Raw genomic sequence first — 25894 nt, forward strand, 5'->3', positions numbered from 1 at the left:
AGAAATCACAAGCTCAACTGACCTGACATAAACATACATAACTAAGTTCCTTGTGGTGAACAGATAACACCATCTATATAACTGAAAGATTTTTGAATAAAAGGTAATAAGCAGTTGGAATCATGCCTTCCAATTATATTCCATCCTTATTTATAATGATCTGGAAGTGAACCCTTCCACAGTGATTACTGCAATACTGTAACATGGTCATCTCAGACATCTGTATCACAAAACCTCGTATCACAAAACCTTGTTGAACGCCTCTTGAAAGGAACGCGTTAGATGCATGAGAAGGAGAAATGAACTTGTTAGTGAACAAAACTTATTTCCCAGCTTTTGAAAATAGGAATCTTGAGAGTAATGTCCGAGGAGCATCTTGAGAGGTTGAAGTTGCTCCTGGCACAAGATCATACACTTCTTGGCACTTCCTCATCTACAGAAAAGAAGAAAGAAATAAGGTTAAAAAGTCTACGAAGTTGTCAATTTGTACCAAATTGTCTACAAATTAAGGCAACAATTGAGAAGAAAGAGATAAAAAATGAGTGGGAAAAATGGTGAATTTGCACAAAATTGACTGCTCATGAAAGCTTAAGAATTTCATACTTCCTCAGGGCTGAACTGTAACAACATTGCAATTACAGGTAGCAAGGCCTCTACTTCACCTGTAACCAAAGAACTTTTTTAAATCATCAAAATTTTGAAAATCTACTATTTTTTGTCTTAGAACATTATAAGAAAATATAGTGCAATGAATACCAGTCTCTAAAAGTTTCATGATAACATTTTTCAGGTATGTCATATCCACACCCTCTCGCTTCATAGACCGTTCCAGATTCCTTAGCTCTTCTTTCAGAGCTGATTCCTGCATGCACACATGGGATACATGCATTGCTTAAATACATAGAGAACAGGCCATTATTGAGAATCAAGATGAGAAACCACAGACTATAAGAGGTTAAACTTATAAATATCAGAAAAAGAAGGAAATAAAATGTGATGAATGCATAGACACCACTAAAATAAGTTATGCTCTTAAAACTAAAAAAAGTATTTATAAACAAGGAAATATGTATCCATATGTATTTCCCCTTGAACGATGCATACATATTTCCTTGCGTATAAATAATCAGTTTCGCCAGTTAAAACACATTTTAAATCTCAACCAAACCAGTTAATCTGCAGTTTCACGATTTGGTTTACTCAAGCCAAACAGTTGCCAATTTCTACCTGAGAGATTCTCTTTGGATCCATTATTTTATGCTTTTCCCTAGAGAACCAAGAATACAAGTGCAAAACCAACATATAGTATCCAACCTCATGTCGTCTGAGTAACATGAGAATTGCAGATAACTCAAGTAGACTAGACTGAGAACTGCATCCTATCAAAACAAACCCTCACTAGTTTTTGTATTTCTGAATCTGTCCATTGAAGTGTTAACTATCTTGGACAGCTCTACCATTCTGCTTTCATTTCATCTTCCCTTTTAGAGTTTCCTTAGTTCCTTTTTTTATCTCAAGTGAAGAATTAAAAGCATCAAGCAAAATAGACAATAACCAATACAGAAAATACTAATAAGAGAATAAAACAGTGCTGCTGATCTCATAGCAAACAGCATATACTCATGAGACAATGAGCATATAGTAGATGGTTTGAAACCCCAGAATTGACGAATGTATACCTGCTGTGCATGAAGGCGATTCTCATGTTCCAACTCAACAATTTCGTCCTGTGATGAAGTACTTAAGTACTCAATACATATTCTAAGGCATTTTCACATTGCTTAAAGCAGAAATGCAGAAATATATTCATTGCATTACTTGCAAAGCTTGAATATGGCGGTGGCACTGTGTCAGCTCTTCTTCTCTCTGTGCTTGCTGCCTGGCTAAAATCTATGTAACAAAAATTTGAAACTTCAAAACGGATATATTGGTATTAGAGTACAGAATATAGACTGCCACACAAATAGGCCTACCAAAATCTGTTGCTCTCCTGTTTCAATGCTGGAAAGGGAAGTATCATCTAGATTTCTCTCTGTATTTTTATGTAAGTTTAATTTTCAAAACTTTCATGTATCACATGGAGTTCGTATAGAAACAATAGAAAAGTATAAATTGATTCTTACCTCTGTTTGATGCAAAACTCCCTGCAGCCTGTAACGTAAAAAAATGAAAAACTCAATTCAAGCCTTGAAGATTCTCAACAACCTCTTTAAAAATCATATGAATGCTTAATGGACAAAGTTATATTCTGGAATCATAATATGGAGACAATACAAATATTGCGGTTATAAATAGTAGCAGTGGGATATTCCTTGTTGAGAACACTGTTAATATGATCAGCAGAAGTCAAACCAATTTAAAAGCCCATTTGCCATTTCCTTCGGACATTCCCTAAACTTAAGATCATCTGGAAAGTAATATTTATGCACTGTCACAAAAAAACAAAACAAAACAAATTTAAGAAGCAGACCAACCTTAGATGCATCAATAACTTTCTGCATGTCACCGATTTGTTCTAAAAGATGAGTGATTTCTTTATCCTTGGATTCCAACATATTATTTGCCATTTGTTGAAACGAAAAATGTTCATCCTGGAAGTTCATATGCACATGGACATACTAATAAATGCTATGGACCAATGAAAAGGATCTCATTTAAATTGGCTAATATTACCTTGAAATGAGTATAGCTTTCCTTGAGTGAGATGTTCTCCTGTTCTAACTTATCGTATATTGCACCCTTCTGTTGCAGAGTATTGTATTTATCTGAACTCAAGTAATACAACGTCATTACATAATTTGGGGTAAGTTTTTGCAAAATGCATGTTATATGCTAGTGTTTCTCACTCACTCCACTTACAATGAAGGAATGATCTGCAATTAGGAGTTCATACACGAAAGCAAGACAATGAGGTGATGTTCATAACAAAGAGAAATACTTCTGGTAGATGTGATGTTCACTTGCACAGCATGAGTGTCCATAAAAGTATCCATGCAAATCTGCCTAGGTGGGATCAGCGACTGCAAATCTCCTCCTATATTTTTGTCGCTTTATCTCTAAAAGTAAGAGGACAAAGCAACTCTGATCATTGTATTCCATCGGTCAACAGAGAGGTTCAAATCCTCCTCTAAAGGGACAATGTTATCTTCTTCTGATCTCATAAATGATTGGGTAATGACGTACATACTACTCCATCAGATTCGACTTCTTGATTGCAAAGCTGACAGATGCAGTCTTCAAAATCTATACAAGGATATGATCCAGAATCTCTCCTCCGTTAATGAGATGATACTTGGACCTGTCCTATCGCTGTGTGAAAGGCATGTGTGTTTTCATATGCTCGTCTTGAATAATGAGACCATTTGGGGATATGTAATAAGAGGGAAGAGGAACTCATAATTGTGCTTAGTTGCAGTCTTGGATTTATCATCCTCATCACTTTATTTCTGTCTGACTTAGTCACACACAAACATGGGCAATCAAGGCTATGCTCAAATGTTCGAAGTGCATATATATTCATGCATGTACTTGGAACCAATCTCTCAGTTTTGAATACCAACAATTGGTCTTGCATTCCTCCGCTAGTTTTATAGATGAAGCAAGAGCTAGTTTGGATAGCAATGCCTAGGTAATTCGAGATTCAAGGAGATAGAGAGGTTTAGTAACTAAGTTCAGATAATTCATCTATACAGGGATTCTATCCAGGGAAAGAAGAACAGGAATGGAAATGTTCCCTTAAAAGGTGTTTGACAAGATATTCAAGGAATTGATGATCCATTCGAGTATAATTTGAAACAATTAGGCCATTGATGATGAAATCAACTCATTACTGTGAATGTAAACCAAGGAAATGAAAATCAATACCTTCCCATTCTGCATTTATTTCATCTATACGACTTTGCCAAGACTCTTGTTCCAGAACCAAACGTGTTTTTGTGGATTCAAGCTTTGTAGCTAGTTCACGAATCTTCTGTTCGGCATCCAGTAATGCAACAGATCTGAAAATCATACTCTTAAAAATGGAGATTCAAATTAAATCTTGGCAAGATATTGGCATCATAAAAACTTCAGAATCCTGAACCTTGCAGCAAGCTGGCTTTCATGCTCTGTCATCAGATCCTTCAACCTTTTCACTGCACGGTCTCTTTCTGTGGTAGCTGTAGCTGCCAAATTTTGTGCGTCCTGTATGTACAGGAGTTCAATTTTAGAAAGCATGCCTTCCTTATTCCAAATATCAAAATCACTGAAGCCTTTGTGAAATCACCTTTAGAGCTGCTTCCTGTGCAGCCAACCATTCAGCATCTTTTGCAGCAGACAGCTCAGCTTCTTTCTTTTGGAGTAGAGAATATGCTCTCAGTTTGTATGCATTGAAATCCTTTTCTATAAGAATTGCCTGTACAAATCAAAATACAATTTATGCACTCGAACGTGTTACTTAGACCCTTCTAAAACGAATCTATTGAGTCGAACCTGCTCTCTACAAGCATCCCGTTCTGCCTCAGCTACACTCAAGGCCTGCCGAACACCCTGGAGTTCAGATTCCATTTGACCTATCATGGCCATCAACATGCTTTTTGCTTAACACCAGTCTCTGATAAAAAAATTCTATCAGGAAATAGATGTTTACTTTTCTCTCTTGCAGTTATTATCTGATGTTGTAAATAAGACTTCTCACTTTCCTCCAGCTTCAACTTCACAACTTCCAATGTGGCATCCCAAGTTTCACGCTCTTTCCTCTATCATTTCGAGAAACAAAACTACAAACTGAGTGAAAATTCATTCTGGACATTTCAGAAAGCATAAAAGATTTCATACCCTAAAGATATGCATTACCACCAATCTACCATAATTCATCATACAATTGTTCTTGAGTAAGTTCTGGAATTGATGGCAGAAGCTTAATCTTGTTTTATTGTTCCCTCTCTTCTTTAATCTATCGTTCACAGTGCCCATTTCAATATTTATTATCCTATTTATCTTTTACTGTATGCACAGATCAAGGGTGTAGTAGAACAATCTAGAGAGGAGATGGAAAATAGGCCTTTTATTAGGAAAAATCTGATTTTGGCGCTGAAATATGAAAAATGACACAACAATTGGTTCACTTAGAAAGGAGCCATGATGTCCAAATCAATCATCCTTTCAAATCAATTGTTAGAGTCAATGACGGGGTAATCAAAATATTCTGGACAGGCTCACAAAGTCCAATTCATTTTCTGCATCTGTATCAGCTCTTCAGTTTTGTCCCTATGACAGGAAAGAGATCAGTGTCATTCATCCTACAATATTACAGCCAGGAAACGCATACAAATGCTGCTTGTCAATTTCTTTGCTAGCTGACAAAGTTATCTCTTTCTAATTCAGTCTTGCTAAAATTACAGAATTTCTTAAACCTTTCACATTCATATGATAAGAACTTAGAGAGGACTTGTTCTGCAAGTTTTTTGGAAAGGATACTTTGCGCAAAACATTTAATAAGATTGTCAAATTTAGCTCATATTACTTCATCTGAAACATGGTAGAAAACAACCACTAATTACATTCTGCACCATTTATTTGTGCACCTCTCCTTGTCTCATACATGTTCTTGTTCAACCCGTGCTAGTTCCCCTCGAGCAGATTCCAAAGATGCAGTGAGACGTATCGCCTCTCCAGATGATGTGGCATCCAGCTCAGCAATATGTGCCTCCTTTTGAGCCAGTTGAATCTGCATGCCAGTTAAACACTTCAGACGTTTCTGCAAACTTTTGATTAAAGCTAAAATGAGTAGTCTTTTTTACCTGCAAGGTAGCCGTGGTTTCAGCTGACTTGGTTCGTTCAAGGATTGCATCCGCTAACTGAGATTCAAGATCTTCAATTACCTGAAACAAATGCTCAAAATAGAGAATCTCGATACATCATTACCCACGTAAATCAGAGTCAAACACGTAATGAAAGACCAAGAATTACTTTAAACAAAGATACAAAACCAAGGTTATTTTAGAAAAATTTAATTCGATCAGCTCTTAAACTGGAAACATGCATGGAAATACATTTGATGCATAACTACATGTGTCTAGTGTAATACATGACGTAAACATTACAAATAAACATATTCATATGTGCATAATCATTCAAATAAGCCCGTAGTCAAAACCTTCTGATGTTTTGACACCACATCAGCAACAATAGCACCATGTTTTTCCTCCACCTCCATCAATTTGTCTGTCAGCTCATTAACTACCTAAGGAAGAAAGCAACAAGAGAATTCACTTTTATTGCCGAGATATAAGTTTTAGAAAAATGGAGTCAATACAGATGTAGAATGCTTGGCACTTAAATTCATGCAAATGCAGTTTCCATACATACGCATGTTACATTGAAGTTAAACCTGTTCTTTTTCAAATGTAATTTGTTGTGCTTCTTTATGTTCTCTCTCTTTCGTCTCCAAATTGCGTTCAAGGTCCTCAATAAACTCCTTTTGTCTGACATTTCAGACACAAACCAAAAAAAAGGATTAGATTCATACCTGGATGCTTGTAAAAGAAATCCTAAGATGTGTACATGGTATATTTAATCATTATCCTATGCATACTTCATACTAGTGCCTAATGAATGGAGATCTATCTCTATCTTGCCTACTATATCCAAAGGTTCAATTAAATGTACACTTATTTTCTGAAAAGAAAAATCTGTGTTGTAGAATATACATAGAACCTATGTGTCACATACAGAAAATGCATAGATTTATCAACATGTACAAAACAGAAAATGCATAGATTTATCAACAAGGTTTAAATAGCTTATAATTTCGACACAAAACAGAAAATGCATAGATTTATCAACAAGATTTAAATAGCTTATAATTTTAACAAAGTGCTCTAAGGAAGATTAACAAATGAAACAAACAAAACAGAAAATGCAATGAAAACAAACAAAATAGAAAATGCATAGATTTATCAACAAGATTTAAATAGCTTATAATTTTGACATAGTGCTCTAAGGAAGATTAAAAAATGAAACAAAGTGAACCAACTATCTACAGCTTTAGGCTACGTGAATGATCATCTCACTTGTTATTAGCAATCCGGAGCTGTTGCCTTTCAGCATCTAATGTACGAAGAGCTTCACCAGCTTGTGCCCGTACTCGCTCTAAATCATGTTGCAGTGAGGTACACTGTGATAATGCCTGAGATGCTTTCTCTGAAGCAGCAGCCAGCTGAGATTCAACGTCTTCTTTCTCCTGAAATGTAATAATATTCTTTCTCATACTTAATTTAGGTCCCTTAAATGAAAACTAATTGCTCTTCATGGCTGCAAGCATTCAGATGAACATTAGGAAATATATAAACTAAAATAGCACATTGGAAGCCTCAAATTGAAATATATGTTTTCGATAAACATGTTCTTACCTTCTGCATCTCCTGAATTCGTTGTTTTGCACGTTTCTGCAGTTTTCCAAACTTAGCATCAAGTTCTGTATACTTCTTATCCCGTGCTGTAATTTCGTTTTCCATCTTTTTTTGGGCTGAAATAACAAAAAGCACAACATAATCTTCACATAACCTCCTAGAATATGGATTTCCATTAAACATAGTGAAATTCCTCAAAGAAACAAACCTTCTGCAAGTTCCAATGCTAATGTCTCTGCTCTTTGTTCAGCACCTGAGAGGGACTCACGAAGCTCTGCAACTAGTTTCCCTGATTCTGAAAGTGCAAGATGGTTCTGCTGCAATTGCTGCCTTAACTTTGTTACCTCTTCATACGAATTACCATTACATTCTGCCACTTGCTCTTGAAAATCTTCCATTTTCCTTGGTTGTTTATTCTCCTCCAGCTCAACTAAATCTGCTTCTGTGTCAGCTAAAGGAGTCTCTCCTTTTCCCATCTCAAAGCCATTTGAATGATTTGGACTCAGATCCTCGCCAGTATCGTGGTAATCTGGAGGCACTGTCATCGGGGAAGAAATTTCTATATCATTATTCGGACCATTAGGATCTGATACTGCAACATTGTCCTTTAATTCTGACAGGGGTATTGTCTGTTCCTCTGACTGTTCAAGCTTCTCAACCAGGAGCAAAACCAGATACCATTTAAATTCATTAGCTACAAAAAATGAATACTTTTATCTACAGAAAGAGGTTTCTACGCTTTTTATTTTTTATACAGAGAAACTTAAAGTAAAACGTCTAAAACAAACTCACAGGCTCTTGCCTTGTCAAACCTTACGGTTATTAAATCTCATTTTGGCCTCTTAATAGACATTAATATAACTTTCTTTGTTTCTTTCATCGGGCAATGGCAATTTGCCGTGCACATAGGCCCCGGCCCCATGGACCACGACCTCGACACCCTTGTCATCGACAGATAAAAGCCATTATCTCCTGCCATCGTAGGTGCTTCCCTCGCTTTGGAGACATTTCCATTTTGGATCGACCTAGGATAGAGATCTTTCGAAGACAAAAGCTACAATATACCTAACTTGAGAATCTCACATGTGCCAAAACCAGATTCCCTCGTCTCTTTTCTTTTCATCTTATTTACTTTTATATTTACTGTGTAATATTTACTTTATTTTGATTTGTTCTCAAAGACGAGAAAACACTTAAGATGTAATCTCTTATTTGGTCTTATAGGCCATTTTGGCCTCTTAAAAGACGTTAATATATCTTTCTTTCTTTCTTTCTTTCTTTCAGAGCCCAGTCAATTCTTAATCCTGCATAAGTCACATTCCTCCAGAGATGAAGGTGAAAAATTGCCTCACTGTCCTCTTCAGAGAATCACTCATTGACTCTTCTTTCTCCGCATGAGGGAGAGACAAAATTCACATATCATTGACCTCTGCCAGCAGTCCAGCCCACTACACATCGTAACTGGTGCAAGCATAGGCAACAAAATGCATATTTAAAGCTACATATACCCACCCTGTTGTCCAGAGGACAGAAATGTAAAATTAGGAAATTAGCAAACGCCGAGTCCGAGTATCACGGGCCACCGACGGCTCGGCGGTGTATTAGGGGAAAGGTTATTTAAACGAGGAGCAGTACCTCAGAGAAGGGGGAGAAGAAAACTATTGGCGGAAGCACTAGCTTAGTCATTCGCAATTAGATAAACTCATAAGGTCACCGGCCATAGGCCGTGTTCTGTAATCTTTTCTGTCATAGTAATATCTGATTTGTGCCTATTTTTGCTGCATGAGTCTGTGCTTTGATCCATACCTATGAGTTTTACGCTGCCACGTCTATCAAGACCTCGCTAGTGTTTTCTCTCTGAGCCCTGTATCTCTCTCGACGCCTCTGTTACGAGCCTTCACGTACCACGCCCTTGAAGACCGATAGACGTAGATCTATCGAAGGTGTTCACCCAAAGGAACAGGTAACACAATTTGGCACGCCCGGTTACAGCTGTGAGTGCACAGCGAACTTCGTTGAAGGTAACCACCAGCCGCCGTTACGGCGTCCTCTTGCACCATGAGGTCTCGGCCACCCACCCGACGCCCTGAGCCAGTCGAAGGAACTTCTGACTCGGCGGTCACTGACCAATCCTTTACCGATCAATCGGGGGCGTGTCCAGTGCAATCCTCGCCACCGGACACTCGATCGCGAGTTGATTCACCACCAAAACCCCCGTCCAGCCCTCCGGAGGTCAATCAACCGGAACTAAACCCTTTTCCGGTGCTACCAGAAGACCCACAGTACGACATCATGCCGTACCCATACCCACGATATACCGACGGACCAGACGCGGAGTCACACGTCCGTGCCTTCTTATCCACGTGGCAGGCTAACCACTCCACGCACCGCCTCATGCCGGCCGAAATCGATGCCTCGAAGATTGCCGAGTTCACACTCTCCCTCGATGGACCGGCCGCACGATGGTACTCTCGGCTCGAAATAGGAGAGGCCACCACTTTCCAAATCGTGCGCACAAAGTTCCTTGAACTTTTTCATCGCGAGGTGCCTAAACGGGAACTGCTCCGGCAATTCTTCTCTATATGCCAGGAACCGCACGAAACGGTCGCGCAGTTCACGATCCGGTTCCAGGATCTCTACAGACAAGTGGCCGATGATGTCTCGGCACAACATATACCGGACACTTTCCTATCCAGTTTACGAGAACCTCTACGAACGACTCTCGCACTTACAAATTTCGCCAACCATACTATCGAACAAGTCATAACGCTCGAGCAGTGCGAATATAATATGTTGAACCAAACAACGGCGGCACCGGTCTGCCAGATCGAGCCATGAAATACATACTCTCGACCAACTGCGATCAACCGGATCGATGGCGCCGAGACGACGACTACCAACGTGATAACCGCCGTGATTATTATCGCAATGACCGGCACGACAATTATGCTCGATACGATGACAATCGCGATGATCGGTATGACCGAAGGAACTCACGCATTGATCGGCGAAACGGCAACCCCAACACACAGCAGGCTGCACCACCACGACCCCGGAAAAGGAAGCAGGCGGAGGAAACGACACTACCGGCCCCGGAACCCCAAACCCAGCCAAGCAAGAGAAGACGACTCAACCGCGAGTCCTCGGAAGAACAGAGAGAGCCACAACAAGAGCAAGCCTTAGTGGTCAGACAGAGCAACCTGGCCATCACCCCTGAGGAGGCATCGCTGAACCAGGGAACGATCGAGCATGGGCAGACAACGCAGATCTCGGAGGATGAAGTCCTCGGGTATAAGGACCTCCCCGCGGAGGCTTACGAATTTAGTGCGCTCCTACGCCTTGGTAGGTCATTCGAGCTGGTCGACTTCCTCGCCAGAGCCCAAGTCGCGGCAGCCGCTCGAATGACGGAGGAGCACGCCGAAAAAAAAATGATTCAACGCGCGCTAATAGGTGAAATTGAGCCTCAGGAGGACAGGGCTTTACAAAAAATCGGGAGGAAGAAGCAGGCAAAACAGGCCGCTCTCCTCATGGAGGTACCCGAGTTGAACACAGCCCTTATCGAGGCATATTGGGACCTGGATCGCACTACGCGGGCAGCCAAAGACATGGCCCGAAAGATAAAAATAGCCCAAAAACAGGCTAAGATGGCCACAAAACTATGGCACACTGCGAACTAGAAGCTGGCAGCCTGGGAGCAAAACCAGCCGGAACAACAACTCTTGAGTCTTTTGGTAACGACCACCGAGGCCCTCCCAGCGCCTCCACGCATAACAATGATGGATGCAAGCACCATCACCGACTCAATCCTGAAGGTGCAGGCCAGTACACAAACGGACTCGTTACAAATGGTCGTTGCCTGCACAACAACCGAGGCGCCCACGCCCATGGAGAAGACCGAGATACCACCACCTCGTGCACCCAAGGAGGTGGCAACCCAGACAGAACCCCCGCTCCAGGATTACCGTGCGGAGCTTAAAGAAGAACAACGGCGAACCGAGAGACACGAACAACGGCATCAAGAGGCGATGGCTCGCCTAAAAGAAGAAGCTTCCAAGCAGATGGCCGAAATAAGAGCCCAGGCCGACCAAAGGATACATGAGCAGAACGAAGCACTGGGCCGGGTACAAGCGCAAGCCGCGGGCAAGGAATCCGAACTCAAAAGCAAGCTGGAGGAATACGCAGCCACAGTGGTGAAGAAAGAGGAGGTTCTAGACCTACAGGCCGCGCTCGACAATGCAAAAGACTGGAACCAGCGGCAAAAGGAAAGAAATCGCCAACGGGAGGAGAGGATGAATGCGGAGAATGCCGAGCTGCAGAGTTAGCGTACGACCCTTAAAGAGATGGCTGACGAGTTTTTCATCAAATGCAAGCTACTTTTGGAGCAAAAAGACGCATTATCGGATTCCTACTTCGCCCTACAAGAAGAGCAAATCGTCGAACGGGAACAAATCCGGGCCACGTGTCAGAAAGAACGGGAGCAGGCCACCGAAGAACTCACCAAGCGCTACGAGCAGGCTCTCCAACTCGTAACCGCGGATGCAAAGAACACTCAGGCCATCTATGAGCTAAGAACACAGAAGATTCAGGCCGAGGTCGACGGCTTAAAACAGGAATTAGCAGCCATCCGAGCACAGCCCGGCATGGATGAGACACGCATCCGAATACTGATCGAGAAACAGCGCCAGCACCTTACCAAAAAGGTCGAGGAAACATTAAGTCGCGCAGGAGACGAATGGGCAGCCCAAGCTGCCGAATTGCATATTTTACGCGCCGACACCGAGAACCGACGGAAGGAGGGCCGCGGCTTCTACAAAATGGACGAAGCCAGCATACAAAACCTGCGTGCAGATTTAACTGAGGATTACCAGTCCTTGGCAAAATCTCACACTGCGGCAATCGAGCAAATAATGGAGGACTTCAATGACGGTCAGATGCTGTTTCGCCTGGAAGCAGAAGCCTTCGAACGAGAACGACTCGCAGCCATCCCCACCAGCCCTCCAACGGCCACAGAGCAGAAAGAAAAACCTCCCAGCAAGGAGATCACGGACACGGCACAGGAGGAACTTGCCCCGGCCAACAAACATCCCATGGACGCCCACACGGTACCAGAGCCTGTCGAAGGAGAGGTCAGCGCCCACGAACCCACACCCCCACCAGAAGAATCGGCCGCACCCGAGGCGGACGCCCGAGAAGATATGCCACCCCTGGACCAAACTCAACCCCCCACACCGACAGTCCAACCAGACCACCCTGCCACCACCCCGGACCCCGAAAGCATCCTCGACATCTTAAAGGAGGAATGAAACGAGGATCACGCCTAAAAGGCAATTTTTGTAATATTGTTAGTATTTTGTAAGTCATGGGTCCGACGGACAAGGTCCTGTCCCACGGGCGTGCCAGGTGTTGTCCAGAGGACAGAAATGTAAAATTAGGAAATTAGCAAACGCCGAGTCCGAGTATCACGGGCCACCGACGGCTAGGCGGTGTATTAGGGGAAAGGTTATTTAAACGAGGAGCAGTACCTCAGAGACGGGGGAGAAGAAAACTATAGGCGGAAGCACTAGCTTAGTCATTCGTAATTAGATAAACTCGTAAGGTCACCGGCCATAGGCCGTGTTCTGTAATCTTTTCTGTCATAGTAATATATCTTATTTGTGCCTATTTTTGCTGCATGAGTCTGTGCTTTGATCCATACCTATGAGTTTTACGCCACCACGTCTATCAAGACCTCGCTAGTGTTTTCTCTCTAAGCCCTGTATCTCTCTCGACGCCTCTGTTACGAGCCTTCACGTACCACGCCCTTGAAGACCGATAGACGCAGATCTATCGAAGGTGTTCACCCACCACTACACATCGTAACTGGTGCAAGCATAGGCAACAAAATGCATATTTAAAGCTACATATACCCACCCCTTCAATTAAAAAAAAGTTATTTGTAGCATTTACTTCACATTAGTAAAAATAGGGATCGAGACTCATGAACAATTCATCAAGGAAAAAACCACTTGAATATGCTTAGACCAGACTCATATCACAATTGTGCACTCATCTTATATAGCATCACAGCTATTCCCTCCTTCATAGAACCTATATCCTACAGCAATGGTTTATTTGGTGATCTTGTTTGAGTGAGCTTCTGCCTTTCTTACTTAAATGGTGAATGTAAACTTTTTTCCTGTAATTTACATTTTTGTCTTTGTGTTACCTTTTTTTGAGTCTACAACAATGGAGATCCTAGAAAAGACCTATCTATTTTCTCCTTTGTTTTTCCCTTTCTGGGGGGAAAGCTGACCAAAACTTTTCCCTTGACCAGCACCACATTCCACTTACTTTTCTTCCACCTACAGATTAGTTAACCTTGTTCCTTTTCGTATATCATTTTGTCCTAAGTTAGATACTAATAGAACTCTTTAACACTTGTGTGGAAATGTTTCCTGCCCCACAAATTTTCCTTATGAAATGCAATATAACTATGTCTAAATACATTCACTGCATACTACTTTGACTGTGAAACCTGAACACTAAACTATCCAGTTGGTATTTTGAAACAAAAAGAACAGATTTTTTACGGATACCTCTTGATCATTGTCCATATGCTTGGATAATGCCACACCTTCGTTCTCCATATCATTAACACTCTATTCTTAATGCAGCAACCTGAGAGCCATATCAACTATTAATGATTGGGATTCGATCAACACAAAAAGAACTTTTTAATGAAAGACAAATTGCCATATAGAATAGAAGTGCAATATGGACACAAAATAATTTCCTTAATCTATCAGAAATACCTAATTATCCATTAGCAAGATTCCTTACACTGTACATTTTTGTTCAGCAAACTTATGAGTTCTTAGGTTCCAGATATAGATAGGAATGATAATTGTCAAGTGTCCATACCAGTAGGTTACACACAGTTTCATGGCATTCCTTGTGAAAAGGATGTTTTCCTCCATGATTGAGCTCTCAAAATTCATCAGCAGTCTGAAGACTGTGTCAACAAAATTCAAAATTCAAAAAGGATGATGTTGTAGATTCTTTGTCAGTAAAATATACATGTTGGGCTAAATGAAACTTGGAGAAAACCCTGTCACATATGTCTACACTCCTAGCGCAAACCTAATGTTACATATGTACCAGTAATATAATCACATACACAACCATGAATGGCGTACCCCAAAACATGAATAGCATGACAGAAACGTAAAAGTGCATGCTGTTGATGTCATCAAGCTTATGACTGTTATCATCAACCTCAAAGTAAAGGTATAGGTCTAGCATTGTTCCTTGACTCTTCATGGAACATTTCACCATTGGTTAAAATGATGATTACGTAAATTCTTCAAAAATATGCAAAGATATATGCATATTTGGAAGTCACATTCACAAGAACCTGTTTCTCCTTGAATAATGCATCTGCAACCAGACTTTCTAGAGCTATGCAGCTTTAGGAAACTTGAGATACAATTTTCATATACAGTTCCCAGAACCACGCACAAAGCTATGGTCGTGCAATACATTGGTCACACCTACCTTATATGGAGCAGAAATTGGGCACCAGTCTCCACAGTGCTGAAGATTACAGAAACATAGAAAGGCCACTATTTCAATGATCAGACATATGACAAGAGGCAAAATACCAGTACCAATAACTGTTGGGAAAAATGAGAGAATGCATAAAGTACATAATGAGAAAAACAGGAATTAAAATATTATTAGCAGAACGCTGAAGCAGGATTAAACACCTGTTGGTTTGATACAATGGAAGCTCTAGCCCATGTATTCCTAGGCAAGCATATACAGCTACAACTCAGTGGGTGAAATGAGCGCTAATCCTAGAATACATTCTATGTTTGTTGCTGTATAATAGGTTGTTAGACACAACAGTAATCCATCTACCATAATCAATGCACTTGTGAGGATAGTTGGTGCAGATCGCTGAAGCAGGATTAAACACCTGTTGGTTTGATACAATGGAAGCTCTAGCCCGGGTATTCCTAGGCAAGCATATACAGCTACAACTCAGTGGGTGAAATGAGAGCTAATCCTAGAATACATTCTATGTTTGTTGCTGTATAATAGGTTGTTAGACACAGCAGCTAATTCATCGACCAAATTCAATGCACCTCCCTTTCCATTGGTTGCACTTGTGTGGATAGTTGGTGGTGCTTGTTCACACCTAACAATCCCCCTTCAAGTGCTTTACCCGTATAAATTGTATCATCTGATTCAGTTCAGATTCAGTTCAGATTCTGCTTCATCTTTTATACGAGAACCGGGAAGATTTTTAATCCACTCAGGTCCCAGGGCCCCCATAAGAGATTCACACAATTGTCCTCCAAAGGATAATAGTCCATCTTCACCTACTCATCTGACATGAGCTTTGGGTTGGGTGGTACTTGGTTTCACTATGCTTGGTCTGGCCATGGAACACAGGAATTTTTGTGATAGTAATGCAACTTTGGTTGTCGGATGCTATCTGCATAGACTCCCCCCTCTATCGGCATCCTGATTTCTGTAGAAGCTTTCTTAGTCCACTGCTACAAGTCCAACATAGCACACCCCCTTATACTCTGCTTCTGTTGAGGACAGTGCAATACAAGTGCCATAGTCTTGAACTTGGACCTCAGCCTTTCCTTGATCTAGCCGAGATCAAACTCAATGTTGTCCATAGAACCAGACCATCCACATACAACACAAATATACATGCTCACCTTCAATTTTGACATAGAAAGTAACATGCACTGAACATCTCTGAAATCCACCTATCATGAGGAATCTATCAATCTGCTCATAGCAGGCCCTTGGCGCTAGCTTCAGCCAATATAGAGTTTTCCACACCTTATAGACCCAGTGTCTACTCTATGCATACCTCCTTCTTGAGATATTTATTCAGAAAGCTGTATTTCAGGACCATCTGGTGTTGGAAGCGAGGTCGTCTGTGCGGAAGATCGAGAAGCATTCAGTTCTGTTCTGAATACCTGCGTATGAGAGATTGTAGGTCGTTGCACACAGAGAGAGAGAGAGAGAGACACAAAAGACTCTTTATTTCATAAACAAAGAATACAACAACCAACCTTACAAAGAGGTTACAAGGTCACTATATATAGTGACCAACTTAGGGCAACTACCCTTTATGATAATTACATAAATGGCCAAAACGGGATCGTGTGAATACGTCCATTATACACATGTATTCGACACTCCCCCGTAATGGGCGTATACATGGGTTATCTAAGATTACAGGTATGGACTTAGGTTCTCGGACATATCAGCTTTGTTCGAGTCGGCAGGGTCCGAAGGCAGAAGACCGAACTGGTCGGGTCGGACGTGTTGAAGCCGATCATTAAGGAACTGATGTCGGTTGTCGGGAACCATCCTGCTCTGTGTCCGGCTCTAACCGGACTGGTTTGTCGTTACGCCCATCTGATGCCGAAGAGACCGAAAACGGTCTGCCGAAAGACATTTGGTCATTCCATCTGCGACATTGTCGGTTGTGGATATTTTCTCTAGACCGATTTTCCCTGAAATGACGCAGTCCCGAACGAAGTGATATCGAACGTCGATATGTTTGGAGGCGTTGTGGTGAACCGGATTTTTCGACAAGGCAACAGCACCTTGACTGTCGCTGTAGACAACTGGAGCCGAGTCATGGTCGACTTGTCGAAACGTGTGCGCCAGCCGACCGAGCCATAAAGCTTCTTTTGCTGCGTCGGACGCAGCTACATATTCTGCTTCAGTCGTTGAGGTCGCTGTGCACTCCTGAAGTTTCGACTTCCACGAGATTGCTCCATTGCCGAATTTGAAGCAGTATCCGGTTGTAGATTTCCGACTGTCTATACAGCCGGCGAAGTCCGAGTCGGTGTAACCGACTACGCCTGAGGTTCGGTTCGGACCGAAAAGAATGCCATGGTCTTTTGTGCCAGTCAGATATCTGAACACATGCTTGACTGCGTTCCAATGCGATCGGCCAGGGTTATGCATAAATCTGCTAACGACTCCTACGGCGTGAGAAATATCAGGCCGTGTCGCGACCATCAGGTACATAAGAGAGCCGACTGCCGGTGCATACGGTACCGACTTCATATCTTCCCCCTCCGGACCGGATGTCGGGCAGTCTCGCTGAGAGAGCCGAAGATTCATAGGGAGCGGGGTTGAAGCAGATTTGGCTGATTGCATGTTGAAGCGTTCTAAGACACGTCGGATATAGTCGGTCTGAGACAGAAAAAGATGTCGTTTATCGCGATGCCGACTAATCTTCATGCCAAGGATGTGTCGTGCCGGACCGAGGTCCTTCATGGCAAACTTCAACCGCAGTTGCCGAATGAGATCGGCAAGTTCGCCCGCGTGGCGTCCAGAAATTAGCATGTCGTCCACGTAAATGATGAGGAAGATGGGTGATCCATCTTGAGCTGTGTTGGTGAAGAGACAATGGTCCTCATCGCTTTTGGAGAAGCCGATCGATTGGATGAAGTCGTCGAACTTCTTGTACCATTGTCGCGGTGCCTGTTTGAGGCCGTATAGACTCTTCCTGAGTCGGCAGACTAGATGTTCTTGGCCGGTTGCCACGAAGCCTTTTGGCTGCTCCATATAAATTTCCTCCTCGAGATCACCATGGAGGAAGGCTGTTTTGACATCTAGCTGAATCAGCTCCAAGTTGTCGGCTGCCACTACGCCGAGTAGGAAACGAAGGGTTGTCATTTTCACCACTGGTGAAAAAATCTCGTCGAAGTCGACGCCATATTCTTGTCGGAAGCCCTTCGCAACTAATCTGGCCTTGTACTTTGGGGTGGTCGAATCAGACGTCTCTTTTAGTCGATAAACCCACTTGCAAGGAAGAGCACGTCGGTTCCTAGGTAATTCGACCAGATCCCAAGTCTTGTTTGCCCGAATGGAGTGCATTTCCGACTCCATCGCCAGATGCCAGGTGGCGGAATCGACAGATGTCGATGCTTCTTCGTAAGACGTCGGTTCGCCGGCGTCGGTGAAGAAGATTCCAGGAGAATACCTCTCCGGAGGTTGCGACAGTCTCTCGGATCGTCGAGGTATGATTGGACTGGTCGCATCGGGTATCGGGGTCGGATGGTCCGAAAGCGGATTGTTCTGCTGTGCCGAGTCGGGGTTGTCCGAGTCGGTAGTGTAAGGTTCAGCTACCCGTGAAGCTGACCGTGTGTTAAGAGCGGGGCCTTCTTGAAGGGTCGGCACATCGGAAAATGTTACCCTTCGGACTTCGATCTGTTTTTCGACTGATGGATGCATAGCCGACTCGTTGAACACAACGTCCGAACTTCGAACGATTTGTCTGCGTTCGGGGTCCCAGAGTCGGTATCCCATTTCGCCGTCGGATCCATATCCAAGGAAAATGCATTTCCTGGACCGAGGTGCAAGTTTTCGGCGATCATCTTTCGGAATAAGGGCGTACGCCTCGCATCCGAAGATCCTCAGCTTGTCGTAATTCGGCTTACTGCCGATCCATAGTTCCTGAGGAATTTGAAGTCCTAGAGGTCTACTTGGCGACATATTGATTATGTGTACTGCCGTGAGTAGAGCCTCTGCCCAGAAGCCATCCGATAGTCCGGAGTGTTGGAGCATGGAAACTATCCTTTCTTGGATTGTCCGATTCATTCGTTCTGCAATCCCGTTTTGCTCCGGACTGTGTGGTGCCGTAAATTCACGTCGGATGCCGCGTTGTCGGCAGAATTTGACGAATTCTTCGGATTTAAACTCTCCCCCATTGTCGGTCCGAAGGCATTTCAGCTTTCGGTCGGTTTGATTTTCTACCATAGCGAGCCAATCGGAGAAGATCGAGAAGACACGATCTTTGGTGCGAATTGGATAAGCCCACACCTTTCGAGTCGAATCGTCAATAAAAGTGACGAAGTAAGATGCACCGCCTAGAGACTGATGCGGCATTGGGCCACAGACGTCCGAATGGACTAAATCGAGAGGTCTCGTTTCTCTTGGTGCGGATGTCGGGTGTGATGCGGCTGCTTGTTTGCCATACTGGCAATGCTCGCAGAATTGATGGTCCGAGAAGGAGAGTTTGGGGATGTATCCGGCTCTAGATAGGTGCGTGATGCCGGCCTTGCTGAGATGTCCCAATCGTCGGTGCCATAGTGATGACACAGGAATATCCACCAAAAACAGGTTACCCTCTCTGAGCGTAACATGTAACGGATACAGGGAGTGTATCTTGGGTCCTCTAGCAAGCAGGAGGTTCCCCCTGTGGAGTGTCCACCCTCCCGAAGAAAAACCGGCACGAATGCCGTCTTCATCTAGTTGTCCGACTGAGATCAATGGCCTTGAGAGCTCGGGTACATGTCGGACATTGTGGAGTACAAGTGTAGAGCCACCTGCAAGGTTGAGCTCTACTGTGCCGATTCCGATGATGTCACAGTGTTGCGAGTTACCGACCCGAACTGAGTCGGAGTGACGGATCGTGTATTGCCGAAATTGGGATCGATGAGGAGTCACGTGAAATGACGCGCCCGAATCTAAGAGCCATGTGCTCGATTCTTCAGTCGTGAGTAGAACTTCTGATCCGACTGGATTTTCGATTGATAGTATATTCGGGTCGTCCGGTAGTACATCAGCTGAGAAGCTGACGTAATTGACCTCCTCATGCCGGCCACTCTTCTTGCTGTTCTTGTTCTTGAGTGCGCGGCAGTCGGCTTTGATGTGTCCGGGTTTCTTGCAATAGTTGCAGATTCGGTTATCCCGTGACTGGCTCCGTCTTCGCTGATTGTTCGGCGGTCGTGAGGAATCTCTTCCTCGTATGTTCGATCGGTCTGTCGAACCTTGTACTACATAAGCGTCTTCTGTTGAGTCTTTGGCGAAAGACTTTCTCCGAGCTGCTTCGGTCAGGATTGCGCTCGTGACTTCGGAGTATTTAACAGCCGTGGTTGACGCGTTGCACACAGTTGTGACGAAAGTTTCCCATGATGAGGGAAGGCTGCTCATGAGTATCATTGCTCTGAGTTCATCCTCGATTGCCGTCCCCTGAGATGAGATTTGGGAGCTGATGCTTTCGTACTCATTGAGGTGTGCCTGAACCGAATCGGATTCTTTCATCCGCAAGTTGTAGAGGCGCCGGATCAGAAACATCTTCGTTGCGGCGACCTTCTTTTCGTAAGTGTCCGACAGTGTTTTCCACAGTTCGAATGCTGTCGTACACGATTGCACCGTAAAGTATACCGATTCCGATAGGTGCATCCGAATCGTGGCGCGGACAATTCTGTCCAGCTTCTGCCACTCAATTGGTTTGTATCCTTCTGGGGGTTCTTCATTTTCGATGGGATCGATTTGCCCCTTGACTATGAGATAGTCCTGCATTTGTTCCTTCCAGAAGTTGAAGTTCGATCCATCGAACTTTCGTAGACTCATTTCTGACGAGCCGGATGTTGATGCCATCAAATTCGGTTTCGGTTGACGAAGCTCGGTTCGGAGTTGACTACGAACCTTGTTGGAGTGCAGCCGGTTGGCTCACCCGATATCGTTATAGTCGGATTTGAACCCGAGTCGGTTCGGCTTCGGAACTTGCTCGAATTGACTCCGGTAACTTGAGGGACAGAACCGACTGGTCTTCCCGAATGTGGCCGAGTCGGAGTGAGCCCGGTTCGCTTCGGATATATATGCCGAATACCGATAATTGAAACCGATTATCTGGACCGATTCTGCTTCGGGTGGCTGCAGCGATGAGAGAGACAGATCCAACTGATCCTCTCGAATGTCGATCAGCCGGATGAAGCACGAATTGGGGTTGTTGTCTTGAGACCGATCTGCACCGAGTGGTTACAACGAGCAGCGTTTGATTACCTCTTCGGATGCCGTTTAACCTAGTGAAGCACGATCGTGTCGATGTTGCACAAGGGGATTTCACCTCGAGTGGTTACGATCACAAGGAACAGAGTACAACCTGAAGGCTTACTCCAAGCAAGAGGATCTAACGCGATGAGGTGCAAGCCTCGTTTTTGTTCTTCTTCTCTCTTTCTTCAAATGACGCGAATACTGTGCAGGCCGTGATGAAGTGAAGAACCGAATGCTGTGCAGGCGGTGATGACGGCCGAACCTCTGCTCTGATACCAGATGTTGGAAGCGAGGTCGTCTGTGCGGAAGATCGAGAAGCATTCAGTTCTGTTCTGAATACCTGCGTATGAGAGATTGTAGGTCGTTGCACACAGAGAGAGAGAGAGAGACACACAAAAGACTCTTTATTTCATAAACAAAGAATACAACAACCAACCTTACAAAGAGGTTACAAGGTCACTATATATAGTGACCAACTTAGGGCAACTACCCTTTATGATAATTACATAAATGGCCAAAACGGGATCGTGTGAATACGTCCATTATACACATGTATTCGACATCTGGTATGTTGGCAATTCCTCACCCTAATACTTCCAGGACCAAGCAGTGCAATCTGAGTAAATGATTCGATAGAATTCCCTCCCATCTTCTGCACATATCCATTCACCATGAGTCTTTCCTTTTATTTATCAATTAACCCATTAGTCTTGTATTTAATTTTCCAAACCCACTCAGACCTTCCTTGCATAATTCACAAAGCTCGGCTCCATTGTACGTTTCTATTGTGCTCGGTCTCTATTCTCCAATACTTTCTTGGATTTATCGTTTTATCTTCAGTTTGTAGCCTTAATATAGTATCAAGGATTCATCTGCCCACTAAATAAGTGGTATTATGTTCTGAATCTAATCAAATTGCTGAAGACTCGCTCACTGTACTAGCTTGATGCCTAACTTCACCAACCTGGCAACTGCCATCTGATCCCAAAGGTGGTTTATCCACAGGATGAACACCTCCACCTTTTTGCCTTCACCATCCACTCAGAGGCTAGTTGAGTCTCCAAGTTTTGGATCCTAGACTCATTCTTTATGACATATCCATCCTCAAGGTTTAGGGTTTATACACATTCTAATGTTGGTTTATACACAATAGATTGTTAGACCCAACATCTACCATATTTAATGTTTTCCATTGACCATACATGAATGGGTAGTTGGTGGTTGTTTGCACCTACTAAGTACAAGATGAGATGGTTACAGCTAATTCCGTAGCAGACCAATAGTCACAAACACATCTTTCCAAGCTGTGACTTGTATACATCAAATCTGGGAATTACCTAGGCATCACTATGCACAATTAGCTCTTGCATTATTTATTTGGCTAGCAAAGGAAGGTAAAACCAATTTTGGTTTGCACAAACGATATACTTTTTCTGAGTACATGGCATGGATATGGATTAACCCCACCATGTGAATGTAGCCTCGACTCTATATAAATCAGTGAGAAATAGTGTGATAAGGACAAGTGTCATTATAGTGCACACCAGACGAACTTGGATATGGCAGGTTCACACATCATGTTGCTAGCAAAACATATACGCATATAGTTTTATATGGCCTTATTCGCCAGTTTTGCAATCATGAAGTTGACGCTGATGAACATTATATATGGCATCACCCCAATCTAATCTACAGATAAGATGATCTTAGGGAAGGATTTGGACATCCCTGTAGAGAGATAGATGACATTTATCAAAGATGATTAGCACTCTTCCTTCTAGAAATAAGCAGATAAAGATGATCTTAGGGAAGGATGCTACTAGGGACACTCTTTGCAGTGTACAAGAAAATATTGAAGTCATGCCAACTACAGGCATTGCTCTTTGTCCCAGACATTTCTCTCCAATGCGAGGCTGGAGTGAACCCAATGGGCATATTCTCATAAGATCAAAAGCTAACATCACACCTGATGCCCTCCTTGTTCATTGACCTTCTATAATGGAAAGGATATTTTCAGAAGGAAAATAATCAGTTTCGGTGAATAGGTACCTCACCTGATTGTCGGTTGTTCATGATTACATTGTTCAATCCATTTAGTTTTCAAAAGCTAGCATTAACCTTTTCTTTTCTAACTCGCATCAAACGAGTTAACATATGCATTATGTAGTCTTTTCTAGGTCTCAATTTGAGATGATGTAAGAAGCTAGGGTTTAACAATTTGTCATTTTGTTATTCAGAATCGAAGAGTTAACATACACACAGTTCTGTAATCTTTGTAGGTAATAATGGCGTTTTAAAAGGGTTAATATATCTATCTTTCTCTCTCCACCAATTTGAGCAAAGCATACCTTTCTCTGCGAAGACCGAAGCTCGTCAGATCAGAAAACGTGATCGATAGATCGATGGATGGATTCCTGAGGAAGAGATCTGGGATCCATACACTGTACCCGGGAGGGTATGTATATAATATGTGTAAACTTAGTAGCTTGCTCACACGCTCCCACCCCTTTCTTTTGTGTACAGTAAAAGGTTATCCATAATTACGAACATAACCGCGCAAGAATATCCTCACTGTTATAGTAGGGATACCAAGAGGTTCTTATTTACATATATTTGTTATGGTTTAGTATACACACTAGTTTTACGAGAGAGAGAGAGAGAGAGAGAGAGAGAGAGAGACTACCAACAAATAAAAGGAAGAGAGAAAGAGTGAGGGCCCAAATGGATGTAGTTGAGCTCCTAAGGTTGTATGGTAGACTAGAAGAGCATGTGTTCAACTCTTGCATTTTGCAATGGCATCTAGTAACTTAAGGAAAAATATGCACAATATATTAAAGAGGTGTGAAGACCGAGCCTTGGGCCTAAGGCCTAGGATTGGTCGTGTAACTACTTATCAATAGGGTAAGCATATTATGATAAAATATAAAAACAAATATAAATAGATTGATTGTTTCTATTATCGTCTTCGGATGTCAAATATGACCTATGAGACCAAAAATATTACATTTCATGTGATACATGTGAAATTTTTCCATAAAAATATGCATGTGATACATGTGAAATTGAGTAACGACTCTCAATGTTCAAGAACTTTACCAATGAATGTTGCAATAGAGAGTGCACATTGTGGTTGTGAGAGAAATTCATGCAAGGATTGGGCTTCGTCAAAGATGTGTGAAAAGCATGGTCGAATATGATCAAAGGTAGAGCATTGTATCAAAGTGTGATCGTTAGACTCTAGAACTTGTTTAGGGTAAATTGTGCATAGTTGACCACTCTCATCACTTGTGCCCCAATGCCCCATCTCACATTGCAATGCATGTGAGCTAAGTTGCATGGAAGCAATAGTTTGAATGGCAGACAACAAGATGGGCTCTAACATGTATTGATGTGTATAGTTTCCATGTTCTGTGAAGAATATGGTTTTATAGTTAGGTGCAACATGTGTAGTATAATGTGTGAATCGTGAGCCCCCACATTAGTCTCATGTCATGATACATTGGTGTTGCAAGAAGGCTTCATTTAAAGAGGAACCTAGTGATGCTTCATGAAGCAAGTGCGTTGCATGTCATCAACCAAACCATTTTTTCATATCTTACATCCAACTGAAAATTGCAATTTTGTTTCTACGCGTCGTTTGGATCTTTTTGCTTGTTTCCCATGCAATTCTAGGAAGTTAATGTGAGGGACTTTTTTGAACTGTAAGCATGTATTGAACAACCCTTTCCATGGCCATGATCTCAATGGGAAGTAATCCATTCTCAAAGAAGTGGAGTGTGTAAGGCGTTTGTTTCTTAACTTGTAGAAACTTGGCAGCTATTTCTTCTTATTCATCAATGCACATACAAATATATGGTTGGTGAGAGTGGAAATCCCAATAGTGCTATTGAAAAAATCTTATAGTCTATCACCCATACGCACACAACACATAACCTTGTCATAGATTCGGGAAATTGCAAGCATGTATTCACTTGACACCTCAAGTTCTTCCATTCACCTCCAAAGATGCTCATGAGATACCATGTCATAAGTTTTCTTGAAGTCTACAAAGCAACAATATAAACTTTTACCTCTAAGGCAACTTTCCTCCATTAATACTCAAAGGGTGACAAGGTGATGAATGGTGTTTTCAAAAGCCAACTTGTCCATAAGCTCTCTTACTATTTTTTTCAACCCATGCACTTACCTTTGATTCTACTATACATCCAAATTCTTTTGTCATGCGCAAGCCAACCATGATGGTTCGATTGTTGTTTACATTATTTACATCTCCACCTTTATATAAAGGTTTGATCCAAGTTGTAGTCCAATCATACAACATATTGTGTTGCAATGCATAATTAAACATATCACTTAGCCATGCATGTACTTCCTTTCACGTCCATCTAAGTGCTTCGGTCTTTATACATTTAAGATCACTTGCCTTTCGAGAGGTCAATTTCTTAAGTCCTACACATATATCTTCAATTTTAAAGAGGGGAGACCTATGTGAAAGAGAACCATAACACGTCATCTTTCCAGAAAGAGATAGCTCATATAAAGAGATAGACAAGTCAAGAAGAGTTAAGTCACCATAACTCTCAACACATTTCCCTTTTAGATTTCCCCAAAATTTAGCACATGCATGTGCTTTCTCTTGTGTTTGGAGAAATTGTTGAGTAACTTCCCATATTATTCTCTTTCTTTGAATATGCCTT

At 42.4% G+C, this 25894-nt stretch overlaps 1 protein-coding gene across 2 annotated transcripts; it reads right to left on the minus strand.

Annotated features, from left to right (window-relative positions):
- On the minus strand, positions 1-23670 carry LOC147869503 (protein GRIP-like). Of its 2 annotated transcripts, XM_087330168.1 has the most exons (24): positions 23546-23670; positions 14292-14375; positions 13967-14048; positions 7600-8044; positions 7392-7507; positions 7053-7222; positions 6371-6464; positions 6137-6223; positions 5781-5861; positions 5582-5707; positions 4628-4736; positions 4471-4550; positions 4265-4393; positions 4082-4182; positions 3865-3998; positions 2674-2765; positions 2475-2591; positions 2124-2151; positions 1974-2032; positions 1819-1890; positions 1680-1727; positions 757-862; positions 604-662; positions 1-433 (listed from the first exon to the last, which is right to left on the minus strand). In XM_087330168.1, exons 3-24 carry the CDS (start codon positions 14015-14017, stop codon positions 323-325), a joined length of 2415 nt encoding a protein of 804 aa, XP_087186294.1. In that variant the 5' UTR covers positions 14018-14048; positions 14292-14375; positions 23546-23670; the 3' UTR covers positions 1-322. The 2 variants fall into 2 exon arrangements, with proteins under 2 accessions (XP_087186294.1, XP_087186303.1); XM_087330177.1 differs by lacking the exons at positions 2124-2151; positions 23546-23670 and having other exon boundaries at positions 1974-2048; positions 2463-2591; positions 14292-14419.
- Positions 23671-25894: the final 2224 nt, after the last annotated feature.

The sequence above is a fragment of the Azolla caroliniana genome, unplaced genomic scaffold (genome assembly GCF_043228905.1).
Source record: "Azolla caroliniana isolate FFs.n. ecotype wild unplaced genomic scaffold, voAzoCaro1.0.p SCAF_1, whole genome shotgun sequence".
Taxonomy (NCBI): domain Eukaryota; kingdom Viridiplantae; phylum Streptophyta; class Polypodiopsida; order Salviniales; family Salviniaceae; genus Azolla; species Azolla caroliniana.